General features: G+C 43.0%; 1 protein-coding gene across 4 annotated transcripts; it reads left to right on the top strand.

Moving 5' to 3' along the window:
• The first annotated feature begins 5,785 nt into the window (after positions 1–5,785).
• On the top strand, positions 5,786–14,010 carry TMEM100 (transmembrane protein 100). Of its 4 annotated transcripts, XM_069799233.1 has the most exons (4): positions 5,786–6,009; positions 6,100–6,180; positions 8,986–9,170; positions 12,464–14,010. In XM_069799233.1, the coding sequence occupies exon 4, from the start codon at positions 12,526–12,528 to the stop codon at positions 12,928–12,930; it is 405 nt and encodes a 134-aa protein (XP_069655334.1). In that variant the 5' UTR covers positions 5,786–6,009; positions 6,100–6,180; positions 8,986–9,170; positions 12,464–12,525; the 3' UTR covers positions 12,931–14,010. The 4 variants fall into 4 exon arrangements, with proteins under 4 accessions (XP_069655334.1, XP_069655335.1, XP_069655333.1 ...); XM_069799234.1 differs by lacking the exon at positions 6,100–6,180; XM_069799232.1 differs by having other exon boundaries at positions 5,786–6,180.
• Positions 14,011–14,257: the final 247 nt, after the last annotated feature.

The raw sequence follows: 14,257 nt of genomic DNA, 5'->3' as shown, positions 1-14,257 counted from the left end.
GGATTAATGCACCTAAATTGTCCACCTGTCTTTTAGAGTGGAAATAATCTGTATTAATTCCACCCTAGCACCTAACCTTTCTGCTACTGAAATCAACGCCGAGTAATCCACTGACTTCTACAGTGTGGAATCAAACCAGTAAATTGGACAACTCCTCCATTAGAAAATCCTATGTGGCCAGAAATGAAAACAGCAATGAATACTACGTTGATGTTTTCAGGCCCCAGATGATTTTCAGTGTTTGTTTTGGATATGGGTATCCATATGTGAGAGTGCTACCAGCTATATTGTGTTTTCCTACATCTGTCTCTGTGTGGCACTGGTGCACTTTGAGAAATTCTTCAAGATGAACTAAAGATGTAGGATTTTGCTGGATTCAGCTGCTGTGCAGACATTTATATACTATTGTCATTCCATTTTACTCAGTGCATTCCAAAAACTTTGCAAAAGTGCTGAATAGTCCTGACACACCATTTATACAGTATGCACATTCATATTTCTATTATACACAGCCAAACCAATTATCTTCTGCTACTGTTGTTTTATTGACTGCATTATGTAAAAGCCTTTCTTACAAATTGTTCCATGACTTTTGCAGCTTGCAAGAAGCAAATTCTTCATCCAGAAAGCTGAAAAGTAACAATAGCATATCCCACCACAGACATGCATGTGTAAGGCAGTCTATGTAAGTCAAAGGAAAATCTGTTTTTTCAACACTTCTGGAATATGCAGAAAATCTAGCCTGGCTGCTGCACTGAGATCTTTATATATTTTATGTATTGTATGTATTTTATGTATTTTATATTCCTGCCTAAGTATATAGGCTGGAAGGGGCACCCAGAGTGACAATCATCTCTTTTGCAAAGAATTAGCACAAGACATCCACTGTTTGAGCTGTCAGAAGAGGTCTTAAGTGGCCATTAAACACTGGCTTGTAATGGCCTTCTTCATAGAGTTGAATTTAACCCTATGACTATATCTGTATTGAGTATCTAATTTCAGCAGAGCTCCACCCAAATAGAAGCGGATTCAGAGAATAACTGGAGTTCTGCTGTTTTCCTGCCCTCTGATACTAAATATTTTTTATCTTTGTAAAGAGTTTTAATATCCTGGACTCCTGGTATCAGGACCCATCTCTCTCATTTGGCCATGTTTACTTTTGATTTAGCCCTTTTAGCCACAGCTTTTCTGGAAAGTAATGCACTCCCTGTGCAAATAAACTGGAGATTGTGAGGTGCGACCTATTTATGAGGAAAGAGGGATAATTTTAAAACTTTGCTGTAGAAAAGAAGGGATTGTACTATTATCTGCAAGCCCTAAAATGACTCATTCAAAAGATAAGCAAGGCTATTTGGATCTAGACTTGATTTGGCAAATGGTTGTCACTACCATACCCTCTACTTTCCTAACCTGTTTACATGGATGTAGAAATATTTCTAAACATTTCCTTTAGTGTGTGATGCTAAAGCAGATGATATATATGAAAAGGTCTCTTTCCTGGGAATAGTGAGAACTGGTCTGACTGCAATAATTCTTTCTTTTTTTTCTTACCTACCCTTTAGGTCAGACACTTGACTTACTGTTAATTTCACAGAAGTCATCTATTATGTAGGAGAAAATCTGGGTATTTGAGCTATATGCAGTATTTTAGATAGATCTTATGTATAAATTTAGTCCCAAGGATTGTAGTGGAGTAGGACAAAGAAAGACTTATCAGACAGGGTAAAAGCCAGAAGATTTAAAATTAACATAAAGAAATTAGAAAAATTAGAAATAAACCATAGTTTTTTAACAGTGAAGATAGTAACATTTGAATGAATTGGTGAGACAAATTCTCCATCTCTTGATTGGATGATTTTCTGAAAAATATGCTTCAGATGAGAAGAGAATTTTGGTTTCATAGTACAGATCTTGGACTGAATGTAAAATCGAATGCTTTGTGTTACACAGGATGTCAACTAAGATGATCTGAAGGTTTCTTGTGGCCATAAACCTGTATATCTGTGCATCAATAGCCATTGAACACAATTGGCAAGTGGTGATTTCCCCGTAACACTTTCTTTCCCTTCTCGCCAATTTTCCCAAGCTGTCTAGACCCTATGGAGAAGCTTATTTTAAAGGAAGTAATTCAACTGATGGCCTGTGTAGGTTAGCTGAAAGCTCATAATTTTCTTTCTACTGCTGGAGAGTCAATTACAACTGGCTGAAATGCTCCATATTCATTAGACTGACCATTTGAAGATGGAACAGTGTGTGCTCTTTATGCCATATGTACTGGCAGAGCAGAGAAGCAAGATACAAAATGTCTCTTGACGTGATCCACTAGGTGAGCTTGGACAAGTCACTTTTTCAGCTTTTTGTCAGCATTTCGCGTCATGTCTTTGTGCCCTGTAAATTCTCAGGGGTAGCCAGTGCAGGAAAAACAAGAAAAGCCCTCTGCAAAGCCATGGGAAGAGATCATTCCTACCCTGACTTAAATCTCAGCTGCATCTGCTGGATCCTACTGCAGTAGTATAACAAAAAGCACTGTTATGGTGAAATTACATTGTCTCGTGTGTGTTACCAGGCTTCCTCCTAGCTCAGCCAGAAAGCTGCCATGTTGGCTACAGATTCAGAGTTTCTGTAACCTACTTGTGCAAGATTCAGAATTTGGCTTCTGGTGGTGTGGCGCATCCCTCTGTTAATTAAAAGCACATGTCCACATAAGGAATGCAGCGCTTCAAATGTGAACTTCATGTAATTATGAAAGCAGTAGGAGATAAGAATAATTGTTTTCAGCTCCAGATGTCCTGTATTCTTCAGCACTGCAGGAAGATTAAGTGAAAGTCGAGTAGGGCAATAACAAAGTTCAAATGCACAGCAGGAAACTGATGTTGACCAAAGTACTGTAGGATCTAATGGAGTTCAAAGAAAATTCCTTTCCATATTCCTAGTCACCAAAGAGGTTTCTCACTATCGTTATAAACACATCCATTTCATGAGCCTGATTACACACAAAGTGGGTGGTTTGCATAGCTATCAACCAACAGGGCTGAACTCCCTTGTGCTGTAAACTGTTTTAATGAGAGGGGAGCTACAGCATTTTGTGTGAAATGATTTGGTTCTCTGTTTAACTCGCTTTGTTAAAGACTCCGTTCCCCATCACAAAACACATACACTGCATGGCATGGTAAGGACAATTTACAACATATTAAACATGTTGAAAGAGTGCTTTCTAGAAGTTTCAGTAAATGCAATCAACTGGCATGTCATGTCCATGTGTGGGCTTAGGGTTGAAATAAAGGAAAATTCAGTGGAGGATTAGGGAAAAGGCAAGAAAAACTAATTGAATAGGGACTCTACAATGGTAGTACTTTGCCAGGTTAATGAGTCACTGTTTGCCGTGCTGCTAAGGCCCATGAGACTGTTAGAAACTCAAAGGAAGCCGTGAAGTATTGCAAGTGTGACTTAGTAGGCAGAGCAACAGCATTGCTCAATTTAGGAGTACAACTCCGCTCTCTCAATAGGCTGCATGAGTTCCAGAATCACACAGGCTTCTTGCTTATTGTCCCAGGCGCTGGGGCTGCACCTCCTCCGAAGCAGCTGTGTTAAGGCCACAGGGAGGAGATTTTGTCATTTAGTGCAGGTCCTAAAGGGGAACTATGTAGCATTTAAGCATGGCAGTCCAAAATTGTGAACCTGTAACCCCTCACTGCAGCTGTTGCTCAGTCCTGAAGTTTCCTCAGCTGTTTGCACTGAATTTCTACAGGTGCCAAACGTGCTGTTTCGGGTATGTTTGGTGCTTCTTTCCTTATATCCTTGGAGAGTCATGCTGAGAACACAGCAAGACCTTAAAAGGCAGAGGTAGTCAGTCATCCCCTTTTTAAAAGGCCAGAGGGGTGGTGCCCAAGTTGTGTTTGACCGAGAGCTACAAACCCACCCTTCTAGGGGAGAGCCCACTAATCTCGAAGCACTAGAGGGAGATGGCATTCCCGTCACTTTTCATCTCAGCTTTTCTGCTTCACAAAAAGGAGTTAAAATTGCATGGGGTCTAGGAGAGAGTGTGACTTTCTAGCCTATTGTTAAGGCATTTATTTGTACAGAAACATAGGATTTCTAAGCCCAGCTTCAATGCTTGTTTATGCGTACTTCAGATTAGTCCATCAAAAAACAGTATTGGGAAGTATTTTATGTAATGCTTTCAGTATTTTATGTAACACTTTCAGTAATAAAGTTGGCATGGAAAAGTAAGAATGTACGAGTGGAACTGTTGATGGTGTAAGCATGGGAGGGAGGTTCTCTATCAACATAGGAGGACCAAATACTACACTGGAAGGACTAGAGAGGAATTGATGTAATAGGAATGTGGTGAAATTTAGGCCATGCATATATGTGCTAACAGCAAGAATTTCTAATATAAAGTGATAAATGGAACTGTTACTGGAGAAGAGTCCAGATATACTGAACAATCAGAGGATGATTATGAAACGTTAGTACTTCTGGTAGAGACAGGAAAATACTTGCACTTCCATGCAGAATACTGGTAAGGCCAAATCTGAGAAAAATGATGATCAAAAATAAGACTGAGAGAGTCTGATTTCTACCTCTTAGGACATTAGAGGGTTAATTGCCAAAAGAAAGAACACTTATTTCTGCAAAAAGCTTATTCATCCATGTATAATTGTCTATGAATCCATGAAGCTAGAAACAATATAGAGGTTCCTATGTATCAACAGAATAAGGCTCATAGCCTTCCAACAGAAGGAATAGGAAACCCAGTTGGTTTGAGGTGGAACTCAGCAAGTTTAATAAAGATATTACCTGGCACGGCTGCCTTCCTAATAGAAGGACTGGACTTAATGGCCCAAGAGATCCTCTCTGATGACAGTTCCCCTCAGATCCAGTTTGCTTGTCATTTCTGCTGAAATGGCAATGTATTTGGAGGGAACGCTAGCAAATGGGGAAAAAATGCCAGTTTCTTGTATAAAGTTGTGGAGCTCTTCCAGAACCCCCTGGCTGATTTGGCTGGAGGAGATGAACCCTTGGCAGGATCTCCATCACTGGGGAGTTCTTAATGATACACAGGGTGAAATCCTGGCCCCTGTGAAGTTGATGGAAGTTTTGCTATTAATTTCTGTGAGGCCAGGATTTCACCCTGGAAAGGGAGTCAAAAGTACATGCATGCTTTCAGAGACAGAGTGGCTGATTAAATACATCTGGTGCACTGCTCTTTTATCAATCATTGATAAAATAGTGCCTTTTAAATATAAACTTTGGGTAAGCTTAACCGCAAAATTCAAACATGTCCCATTACAAGCCTTAAAAGCAAAATTTGTCTGCTTTTTGTCTGAAAAGAACAGAAATCATGGTTAAAAACCCCACATACCCGTACCCATCCACTCCAAACCCCTGTAGTACTTGATGTTCTGCTGAAATGAGCGATTAAAGCATAGAAAAGCCAGTAAAAATATTTCTAGGTGATACATGAATCTTTGTCCTCCAAGGATGTCATCCAAAACTATGTTCCTCCTCAGTTGATTGCTGAGCAGTTAACACCAGCTAGGAGTTCATCTGGATTTCAGCACGGGCCGTGCTTTCGCAGTGCCACCCAGCACTGCCACTTCTGACGTCCCAGAGGGGCTCAGGACGGGCAGCGAGCCCCCCCGTCCGCGCTCGCTCGAATCACGACGCGTGGATATCGACGGGGCCGGACACCCCGCGTGGTGCCGTGCAGCAGGACAGAGAGGGCTTGGAAAACACTCGCCCAGGCCCCGCGTTTAACCTGACACGTCTAGGGTGTGATGCAGAGCCTCGCCACGGTGCGTGACCTGGCGAAGCAGGAGACACGCACGTCCCCACCGTGCGCCTCTCTGCAACGGGCATGTGAACCGTGGAGCGCCGGCACCGCCGGCCGGGACAAGCAAAACCGCTGTGGGCAGGGCAGCCTCCTTGCTCGCCCTGCCCAGCCTGGCATCTGAAGAACAGCCTTCCTCCCGGCCGCCCTCCCAAAGCAGAGCGGGACCTTCCCCGGTGAGTGCCGCCCCGCCCGCGGCAGCTCCCGCCGCTGAATTTGCTCCGGTCCCTTAATTGTTTCGCTCTCACCAAGAACTTTGTTTACAGTCCCTTGTGCGGCGAGCTGCATCCCCCTCTTATGCTTGCTCCGGGCTGGTGTCCGCCGCAGTCCCGTCCGGCAGTCGGGAGGTAAGGCTCGGCACGGCACGGCTCCGCACACCATACTATAGCATGGTCTGGCTCGGCTCGGCTCGGCTCAGCTCAGCCTGGCACGGCACGACTCGGCACGGCACAGCACGGCACGGCTCGGCTCGGCTCGGCTGGCAGCCGCTGGACCCGCTCGCCCGGCGCGGCGGTCGCGCCCCCGCCGGCTCTCGGTGCCCGCGGGGGCTCCGGCCCCGCTGCTGCCGCGGGCAGCGCCCGGGGCCCGGCTCGCCGCGCCGGCGGGGCGGGCTGGGCTTGCTCGGGCACTCCAGGGAGCCTCTCCGCTCCGGCCGGCGGGTCCTGAGGCGGTTCCTAGCACCGCTCCCTCCTGCGTGGCGCAGGGCTTCTCCCGGGGGATGAAGTATTAGAAGGAAAAGCTTCGGGGTCTCCGCGGTCGGAGCTGCTCCCCGCGGAGCTGCGCCTTTTCGTTACTGGCGGGCTGTGTAGCAGCAAGCGGGCGTAAAGCTTTCCGTGCTTCTTCGCGTCTCTTCTGCCGGGCATAGGTGTTCGGGGACAGGCGTGACACGCGGCGGTTTGCCCTAGGTGTGCGTGGCGTTTTACAGACGCGTTTGCAAGTTTGGCAATCTGCAGATAACGAAGTTTGTTTGTGGAGCGGTTTGGTTGGCTCCCATCCTACCCTCCAACTATGTCTGAGAAACGAAAAAGATGTGAGAGCTTAAATCTGGTAATCATATTACCCAGAAACTTGGTGGTGGAAACTTACGGCATCCTGAGGGTCAGGCAGTTGGCGTGGGTGTGATGTGTTCTTCTCCTACCCCTGTAGTTCAGGGCCTGATCCTGGAGTCTTGTAAGTACAAATTCTAGTTATGTATTTCCAGGAGCATTCACATGGGCAAGAGCTGCGGGATTGTGTTCAGGATTACTATAGTCTGTTGAATTCCAAATGAACTCTGGCTCTCCTCTCAATACAGAAGGACTCCTTATGCTGTTTTCCATAGTCACTTTAATGCAAAACCAAGTGTGAAGCATGACCATTATGATTTATTGGAATTTTAGATAAGCAAAAAAGGGTGTCTGAAATACATGCAAGACAGAGAGAATCAGGTCCGGAGGCTGAAGGCAGGAATGTGTCCCACTGGTTCTGAGTAAAATGCAAAAAAGGAGAAAGGATCGTAGTGGCTGAGAAATACCAGCTCTTTGCACTTGCACAGGGATATTCAGTATGTGGGAAGCCTCCTGAGAGAGCACCACATGAAATCATTGAGAGTTAAAATATTGGAAGCTTAATGTATAGATTTCATGTGTTTCTGCTTCTCAGCTTTGTGGTGAGGGACACAAGGAGGAGGGAAGAAATCCTGTCTAAAAAAAATTGCTGTCAGTCAGGTTTTTTGATAGACATTCATTTAAAAAAATTACTTAAACTGTATGGAGTCAAGGACAAATACAAATAAATTGTATGTATCTGACAGAGTAATTAATCTTTTCAAAGAATGATGCTAGCAGAGTGGCTTAGGGGGCACAATTGCACTAGGAAGAGCTTTTCAAGCAAATGTAACCATTCTTGTAATACGAGTGGAAGCTGACTGCAAGATAATTTCAGAGGTCTGCTTTTGTTTTAATGTAATCTAGATAATTTGTCTAAAGTGGTGTTTGGGGGGGGGTTTCTGCATTTCCCTCCAAACTTTTCAAAAAGTTAAACTAATTTCTAGGTAGCGCGCACAAGAGTATAGTCAAGGACACAAGGAGACTTCCTTATTATTATCTAACTTCAATAATAGGCTAAATATACTTCAGCTATGTCACAGGCTTGTTCCAAGGATCATCTAGAGAAGAACAGCAGCAGTTTGTGCCTGTAAATGTTTGTGCTTGTGAAATGATAGCATGGTCTAAATAACTTAAAAAGAGAAAAAGCCCTTAAGTTTATCATTATATGAACTTATTCTCATGAATTTATTCTCATCCCCACTTGGGACTCCTGCTTCAGTGTCAAAATGATCTTCCATAATCATGCACATGTAGAAAGGGAATGTTGAATAAGATTAGCAACATAAATCTCTGCTGCTTCATAAGTTTTACCCAGCTGCTTGGTGATTTCACAGCTGTTTCTGCAGTTGATAACAATTTCCATCGCTCTGCTTTCTGCAGAGTTGTCACACTGCTCTGCCTGCAGATTCTGCCTTGTCTTTATTTGAGTTATGAATCTTATTTTAAAAAATCCAATAACAGAAATGAATAGTAAATATAATGGACTTATGTTTATTACAGTGAGTTTTTGGACTCAGTTTGCCTTTTTTTCTGAGAGACATTTTCAGATTATATTACTTAGGTTTTGTTATAGTAGAATAGATTTTAAAGGGTTTTTTAGTGGGAAGCTTGTTGTCACTGTCAGTTTACAGCTGGGAAAACCAAGGCACAGGGAGATGAAGTGATTTGCTCAAAGAAACTGGAGACATAGAGGAGGCAAAACCCCAAGTATTCTGAGTTGTGATTCACATAGGCAAAGTGGGCGATAGAAACGAAGTTAAATGAGATTTTTAACTATAGAAATTTGTGTGCATTACCTTTTCCTACCTAGCTCTTTCTGGGGGACTTGCCTGGGTTGTGACGCTTATCATCAAGACATCGCATCATCAAAGGAAAATGTTACATAGGGCCAGAAATGGGTGGCTGCTGCCAAGAAAAGAGGCAGAAACCACTAGGAGAGCCAGAGGGAGAACATCTCCTGCTTCGGTTAGGTTAGGAGCAGGAGTCAGCATACAGCGGCAGCTTTTCCATGCAGGAGTTTTTTTTCTTAAGAAGTTGATAAATATCCAACAACTTTTCTTGTAGGAAACTTCCATGCTAGAATATTGCCACCTCCAATTCATCATTCAGCAACATCTGACACTTCAAAGCCTGGAGCGGCTCTTACTGCTGCATGACTCTGCCTTGAACTGACATATGAGACATCTTAAGCAGTCTTCCTTGGCTTCCTGAGCTAAAGGATTTTTTACGATGGATTTCTCATGGACCTGGTAGGTGTGCATGCTGTTGGATCTCATGGCTTTTCAGTAAATCTCAGCTTACGCTTATTAGTGGGCAAAACATTCCTCTCCCCTTTATCCAGTGTTAGCCACAGATTGCCGCAGAAACACATTCTTCCTCCAAGTCAAAGTAGCTCCTTAAGACAGTACTTCTAGTATGATTAGTGAGAGGATGCTGGTGTTGCTGGGTATCTTTGCCTAAATTTCTTGCTCTGAAACTTGAACCAAGTCACCTGTTGGCATAAGTCAGAAGTGACTTTGCTGGCACTGAGGATCTAGTGCCCTATTTTCTAGGGCTGAATACCTTTACTCACACTTCAAATAGGTTCTGTTGTTTATTTAACTTACAGTATTTCAATAGAGGTTTGTTTATTTGTTTTATATGAATGCTTGTCTGCTTACATCCTATTACAGGCAAGAACTGTGCTCCTCAGAAATCAACAGGTATTTTGCCATTGACTTAATTTTGGTGGTTTAGGAGGTTTTTTTTAAATTCATGTTAGTTTTGACTGTATAAATATATCTTCTTCGTAAATCTCTGTACAAGACATCTAAGAGATGTAATGCTCATTGGGGATGTATCTGAAGCAGAGGGACAAGGACTGTAGAGACAGGAGTAAATATACTTTGATTGGATGTTAAAGTTTTTCAGCATAATCATGTTTATTATGAGCCCAATCCAAAACTTTTTCAAGTTATTGGGAAGTTTGCCTGTTTCTGTGACTGTTAGAAGAGAGTATATGGACTTTTGAATAGTTACTACAATGTATTTGGAACTAAGAGACCTTTTATATGGAAACCAGTTAATTTTTTTTCCTCCCACAAATTTAATAATAAAATGTTGAACAAATTGAATATGTTTAATGGTAAGATCAAAAAAAGGTGACATTTGGGGACCACATTCTCCCATTGTGCTGAACTTCTGTAACATTTTATGCATAAGTAATGCAGCAACATAATGACACCAGTGTGAGTCTCACTGCCATGTAAGTCATTACAGAAAATGCAGAACTTGGGCTCAGATCCATGTGGGGACAGATCCATGTGGGGACAGATCGATGGCGCTCTAGAGCAACCTCATGGCTTTCCTGGGCTCTTTCAACTGATATAAAAGGTGCTTAATCATGTGTTACGATTCGAAGTACAAAGCAACAGAACCTAGGAGAACCGAGGATATCTAAGGCGTCAGCATAAATATATTTGCTTTGTCTGATAAGCACTGATCAGATCCTCTTCCTGCCCTTGGAGATACCAGGTACCTTCACAGAAACACACAGAATCACAGAATGCTTGTGGTCGGAAGGGACCTCTGGAGGTATCTGGTCCACCCCCCATCCTGCTCGAGCAGGGTCACCTAAAGAAGTTTGCCCAGGACTGGCCAGATGGCTTTTGAATATCTCCAAGGATGGAGACTTCACAGCCTCCCTGGGCAACCTGTTCCAGCGCTCAGTCACCCTCACAGTAAAAAAGTGTTTTCCTGATGTTCAGACAGAACCTCCTGTGTTTCAGTTTGTGCCCTTTGCCTCTTGTGCTGTCAGTGTGCGTGCTCAGTGTGTGCTCGGTTGTATTGTGCTCAGTGTTGTCATTAGGGAGGGAAAGGCTACTCTGTCTTGTAGCTGCTGAGCCCCTTGCAGGATTGACCCCTGAAGGTAGCTGTGTACAGCAAGATACAATATTGAGCTGAGCACTCTTCCTTAGAGAAGTAGAACAAAAGCTTTGTCAAACCAGATCTGAACTTTCCTTCTCTCATTAGGGTTCAAGGAAACTCAAACACAAACTCTCTGACTAGATACAGGGTATAGCCTGTTTGTGCGTGTGTTTAAAAATAGTGAAGTCCTCTTTCTTGCAAAACACGCAGTCAGTTATATGAGGTACCGAGATACAAAACCAAGGGCTCTCCACAATGGATGAATATATCTTAGCAACAAGGGTGGGAGTGGTGGGAAAGGAAAAGGAGAATACAAGTATCTGGCAATTAACTTCCTAGTCACAGATGTGAAGGTGATAAAAGTGATAAAAGCATTACTGCATTGCCAACACTCTTCCTTGTTCTCTGAGCTGCGTATCATGCTGCTCATAAGAGCAAAAGCTACACAGCCCGTACTGGAGAGTGGTGCAGGAGTCCTGTGAGCTACTTGCAGGAGGAAAACCTAGTGGTTCCTGTGTCCCAGGCTCTGTTGTATGTGGTGGGGTGCACTGAGCGCACAGCCTGGTCCAAGGCAGCACAGCCGTCAGAGGCTCATCGCAGTCTCTGGGGCGGCCCCCACACCACCAGAGTCCCAGTGAGATGGCCGAGGTCTGTCACGGCAGCCTGTAGTGGTGGAAAGCCACGGGCTCGGCTTGCCCTGATCGGGTGGACTCCAGTTAAGCACTGGGTTCCATGGAGCCAAAGGCTATTTTGTCTCATAATGTGGAAGCAATCAAACTGTGCATGCTGTCTGTAGGACTGAGAGTGTGTATACAATATGGAGACAGGAGGACAGCAACTTACTGTAACTGAGATGAGTGAATATGACTGCAAATCTCCCTCCCACACAGTAACATGGATGTGGGTCATGGACTTATAAGGGACCCATTACTTTTGCATTAAGCCGATTTAAATGGCAAGCTGACAGTCTGGCATTGATGTTGCTGTAACGGTAGGTTCACCAGCTTTCAGCTGGTGTTTGCTGAGTGCAGGGAATTGTCTTCATCCCCATTCCCCCCACATCCGTACCTAGTCATGACCATTTGGATTTTTTTGCAAAGTAGCACTTGCACTGAGAAAGGGTTCACTGTTCAGTCCTGGTTTTTGCTGAGCCAGTTCTTGCCTATGTTATTGTGATGTGCATTGGAGCAAATCTGTGTAATGTGTGTGTATAGGTGTATATATGAAGAAACAGTGTGAGAAAGTGCATGAGCAAGAGTAGAATTTTTAACCAAAACAGCCCGTGAACTTCACCCCCTCATCAAAAGATGTAATGCCATTGAAATCTAAATTACATCCAGAAATACTGACTTTAGGATGTAACTTAAACTGGGATTTGGCCCACAACACTTTAAGGTTGGTGTCTGTCTTAGTCTGTGACACTGTTCTTTCTAGCTCTTAGGCACCTGCTGATGACTACTATAAGATTTGATTCAGATCCTCCACAATCGGCAGTGTTACAAATAAGCTTGTGCGCAAATCCTTGTGGGGTCAGAGTGTCTGCTTGTTTGCAATCCTGAGTGGGATACTTCTGTGTCACCCATTTGTCACGTAACGGTAATGCTTCTTAGTTGAACTCATGCTCTTCTCTCCACAGTGCAATGCGTGCTCAGCAGAGCCTGCTGTAGCCTGAGAATTGACGAAGTCAAGACAATCAAGATGACAAACGAACCTATTAAAGAGATCCTGGGTGCTCCAAAGCATCCTGGTTCTGTAACCGTGGAGAAGAGTAATAACAATGACTGTGTGATAACCACCATCCCTCTTGTCAGTGAATGCCAGCTGACTGCAGCAACAGGGGGAGCAGAACTCTCCTGTTATCGCTGTACCATTCCCTTCGGTGTGGTTATCCTCATAGCCGGCATTGTGGTTACTGCTGTGGCGTACAGCTTCAATTCCCATGGATCAATCATCTCAGTGTTTGGATTAGTCCTCTTGTCATCAGGACTCCTTTTGCTGGCTTCTAGTGCAGTGTGCTGGAAAATCAGGCAGCAAAACAAGAAAGCAAAGAGGCGGGAGAGCCAGACAGCACTTGTGGCAAATCAGCGAACCTTGTTTGGTTAAAGACAACCAAGAGAAGGCTGGACAGAAGACAGAACCTTTGTAAGTCAACTTGACTATTTATCAATACGAGAGAATGCAGTTTTTAATTTAACTTTGGAAATGAACTGAAATGAAAATGGAATGGATTGAGAAATATGCTTTAAAACTCTGCAAGTGCTCTTAATATTTTTCTTACTGCAGACTTGGTAGTGATTCTTTCCAAGACGGAGGAAAAAACAGTTTTCCTTCACAGAAAAGTGTCGTCATAACTGCAATCGTCATAACTGCAATCATCATAACTGCATTCTCCAACATGCTGATTGTGTTGGAAAGTGAACTTGTGAGAACTAAGAAAATAATTTGAACTGACTTGAAATGCCAGAGATCTCCTTAAAATACACACTGTGACATTTGACCAAGGGAGAAGTCATAGCATTTGAAGTGACTACAATCTTACAGCCAGATTGTCTGTGACTTAAATTGTAGCTCAAAAGAATAAAAAAAAGGCAGTAACAACCAAACACACTGCAGATTGCTCAATAAGCTGATTCATATATTTTATGTAACTTTCCCCTCCCAATATCTGTGGTACTTTCCCCCTTTTTTAAACCAACTAATATTAATATTGTTTTACTATTGAATAGAAATAGGTAGAAATGTGTAATTATATTGTCTAACCTAAATAACGAGGTATGATTATATCTTAAAACATGAGACTTTTTTTGTAAATTAATGTGGTCAGGTTTAGCACTTTTGATTATTTTGCTATAAAATTAAAAAGTAAATTTCATTAAAATAATATTCAGTGCTGCTAGACCTTTAGAAAATCTTTTTTTATTGCCATCAAGATAGCTTGTATCTTCAACTTTGACTGCTTTATGATTCTATTTTTGTAGAACAACATCTGTGACAATAACTGTGAACATATGTACTGCTGATCTCTTCCAAAAATCTCTGTAGACTATGGATTTTGATTTGACAGCCCACCCCTCTTGTAGCTTGATTAACAGGTCAGTTATTGAAAAATCGTAACAGTCAGTTCTGCAGACACTGGCATAGCCAGTTTTAGACCAACTATTAATAATTACTTGTGGAAGCAAAGTCATCTGTGTGGTAAATGTTTGTTGAATGAGCTTTGCATTTATGAACCTTCACAAAAAGCGGGTGCCAGGTGTCCCCTGTGTGCGTCTGAGACGTTTGATTCTGTAACTCTTGTGTTCTAGAGGTATTCCAGCTTTTCTCAGGTAATGAATAATTGAGGGGCTGGTCCCAAATTGAAATTGAAGCAAACCAGAACATTATTTCTTCATCTATGTCTTGAAGGACAAGTGGTGCTGAGCCAAGTCAC

This window comes from Haliaeetus albicilla, chromosome 12 (genome assembly GCF_947461875.1).
Source record: "Haliaeetus albicilla chromosome 12, bHalAlb1.1, whole genome shotgun sequence".
NCBI lineage: Eukaryota > Metazoa > Chordata > Aves > Accipitriformes > Accipitridae > Haliaeetus > Haliaeetus albicilla.
The sequence above is the reverse complement of the archived record's forward strand: the minus strand, read 5'-3'. Positions and strand labels throughout refer to the sequence as shown.

Bases quoted from the DNA above. Each gene is read 5' to 3' on its own strand.
- TMEM100 (XM_069799234.1), top strand. From the start codon at position 12,526: ATGACAAACGAACCTATTAAAGAGATCCTGGGTGCTCCAAAGCATCCT.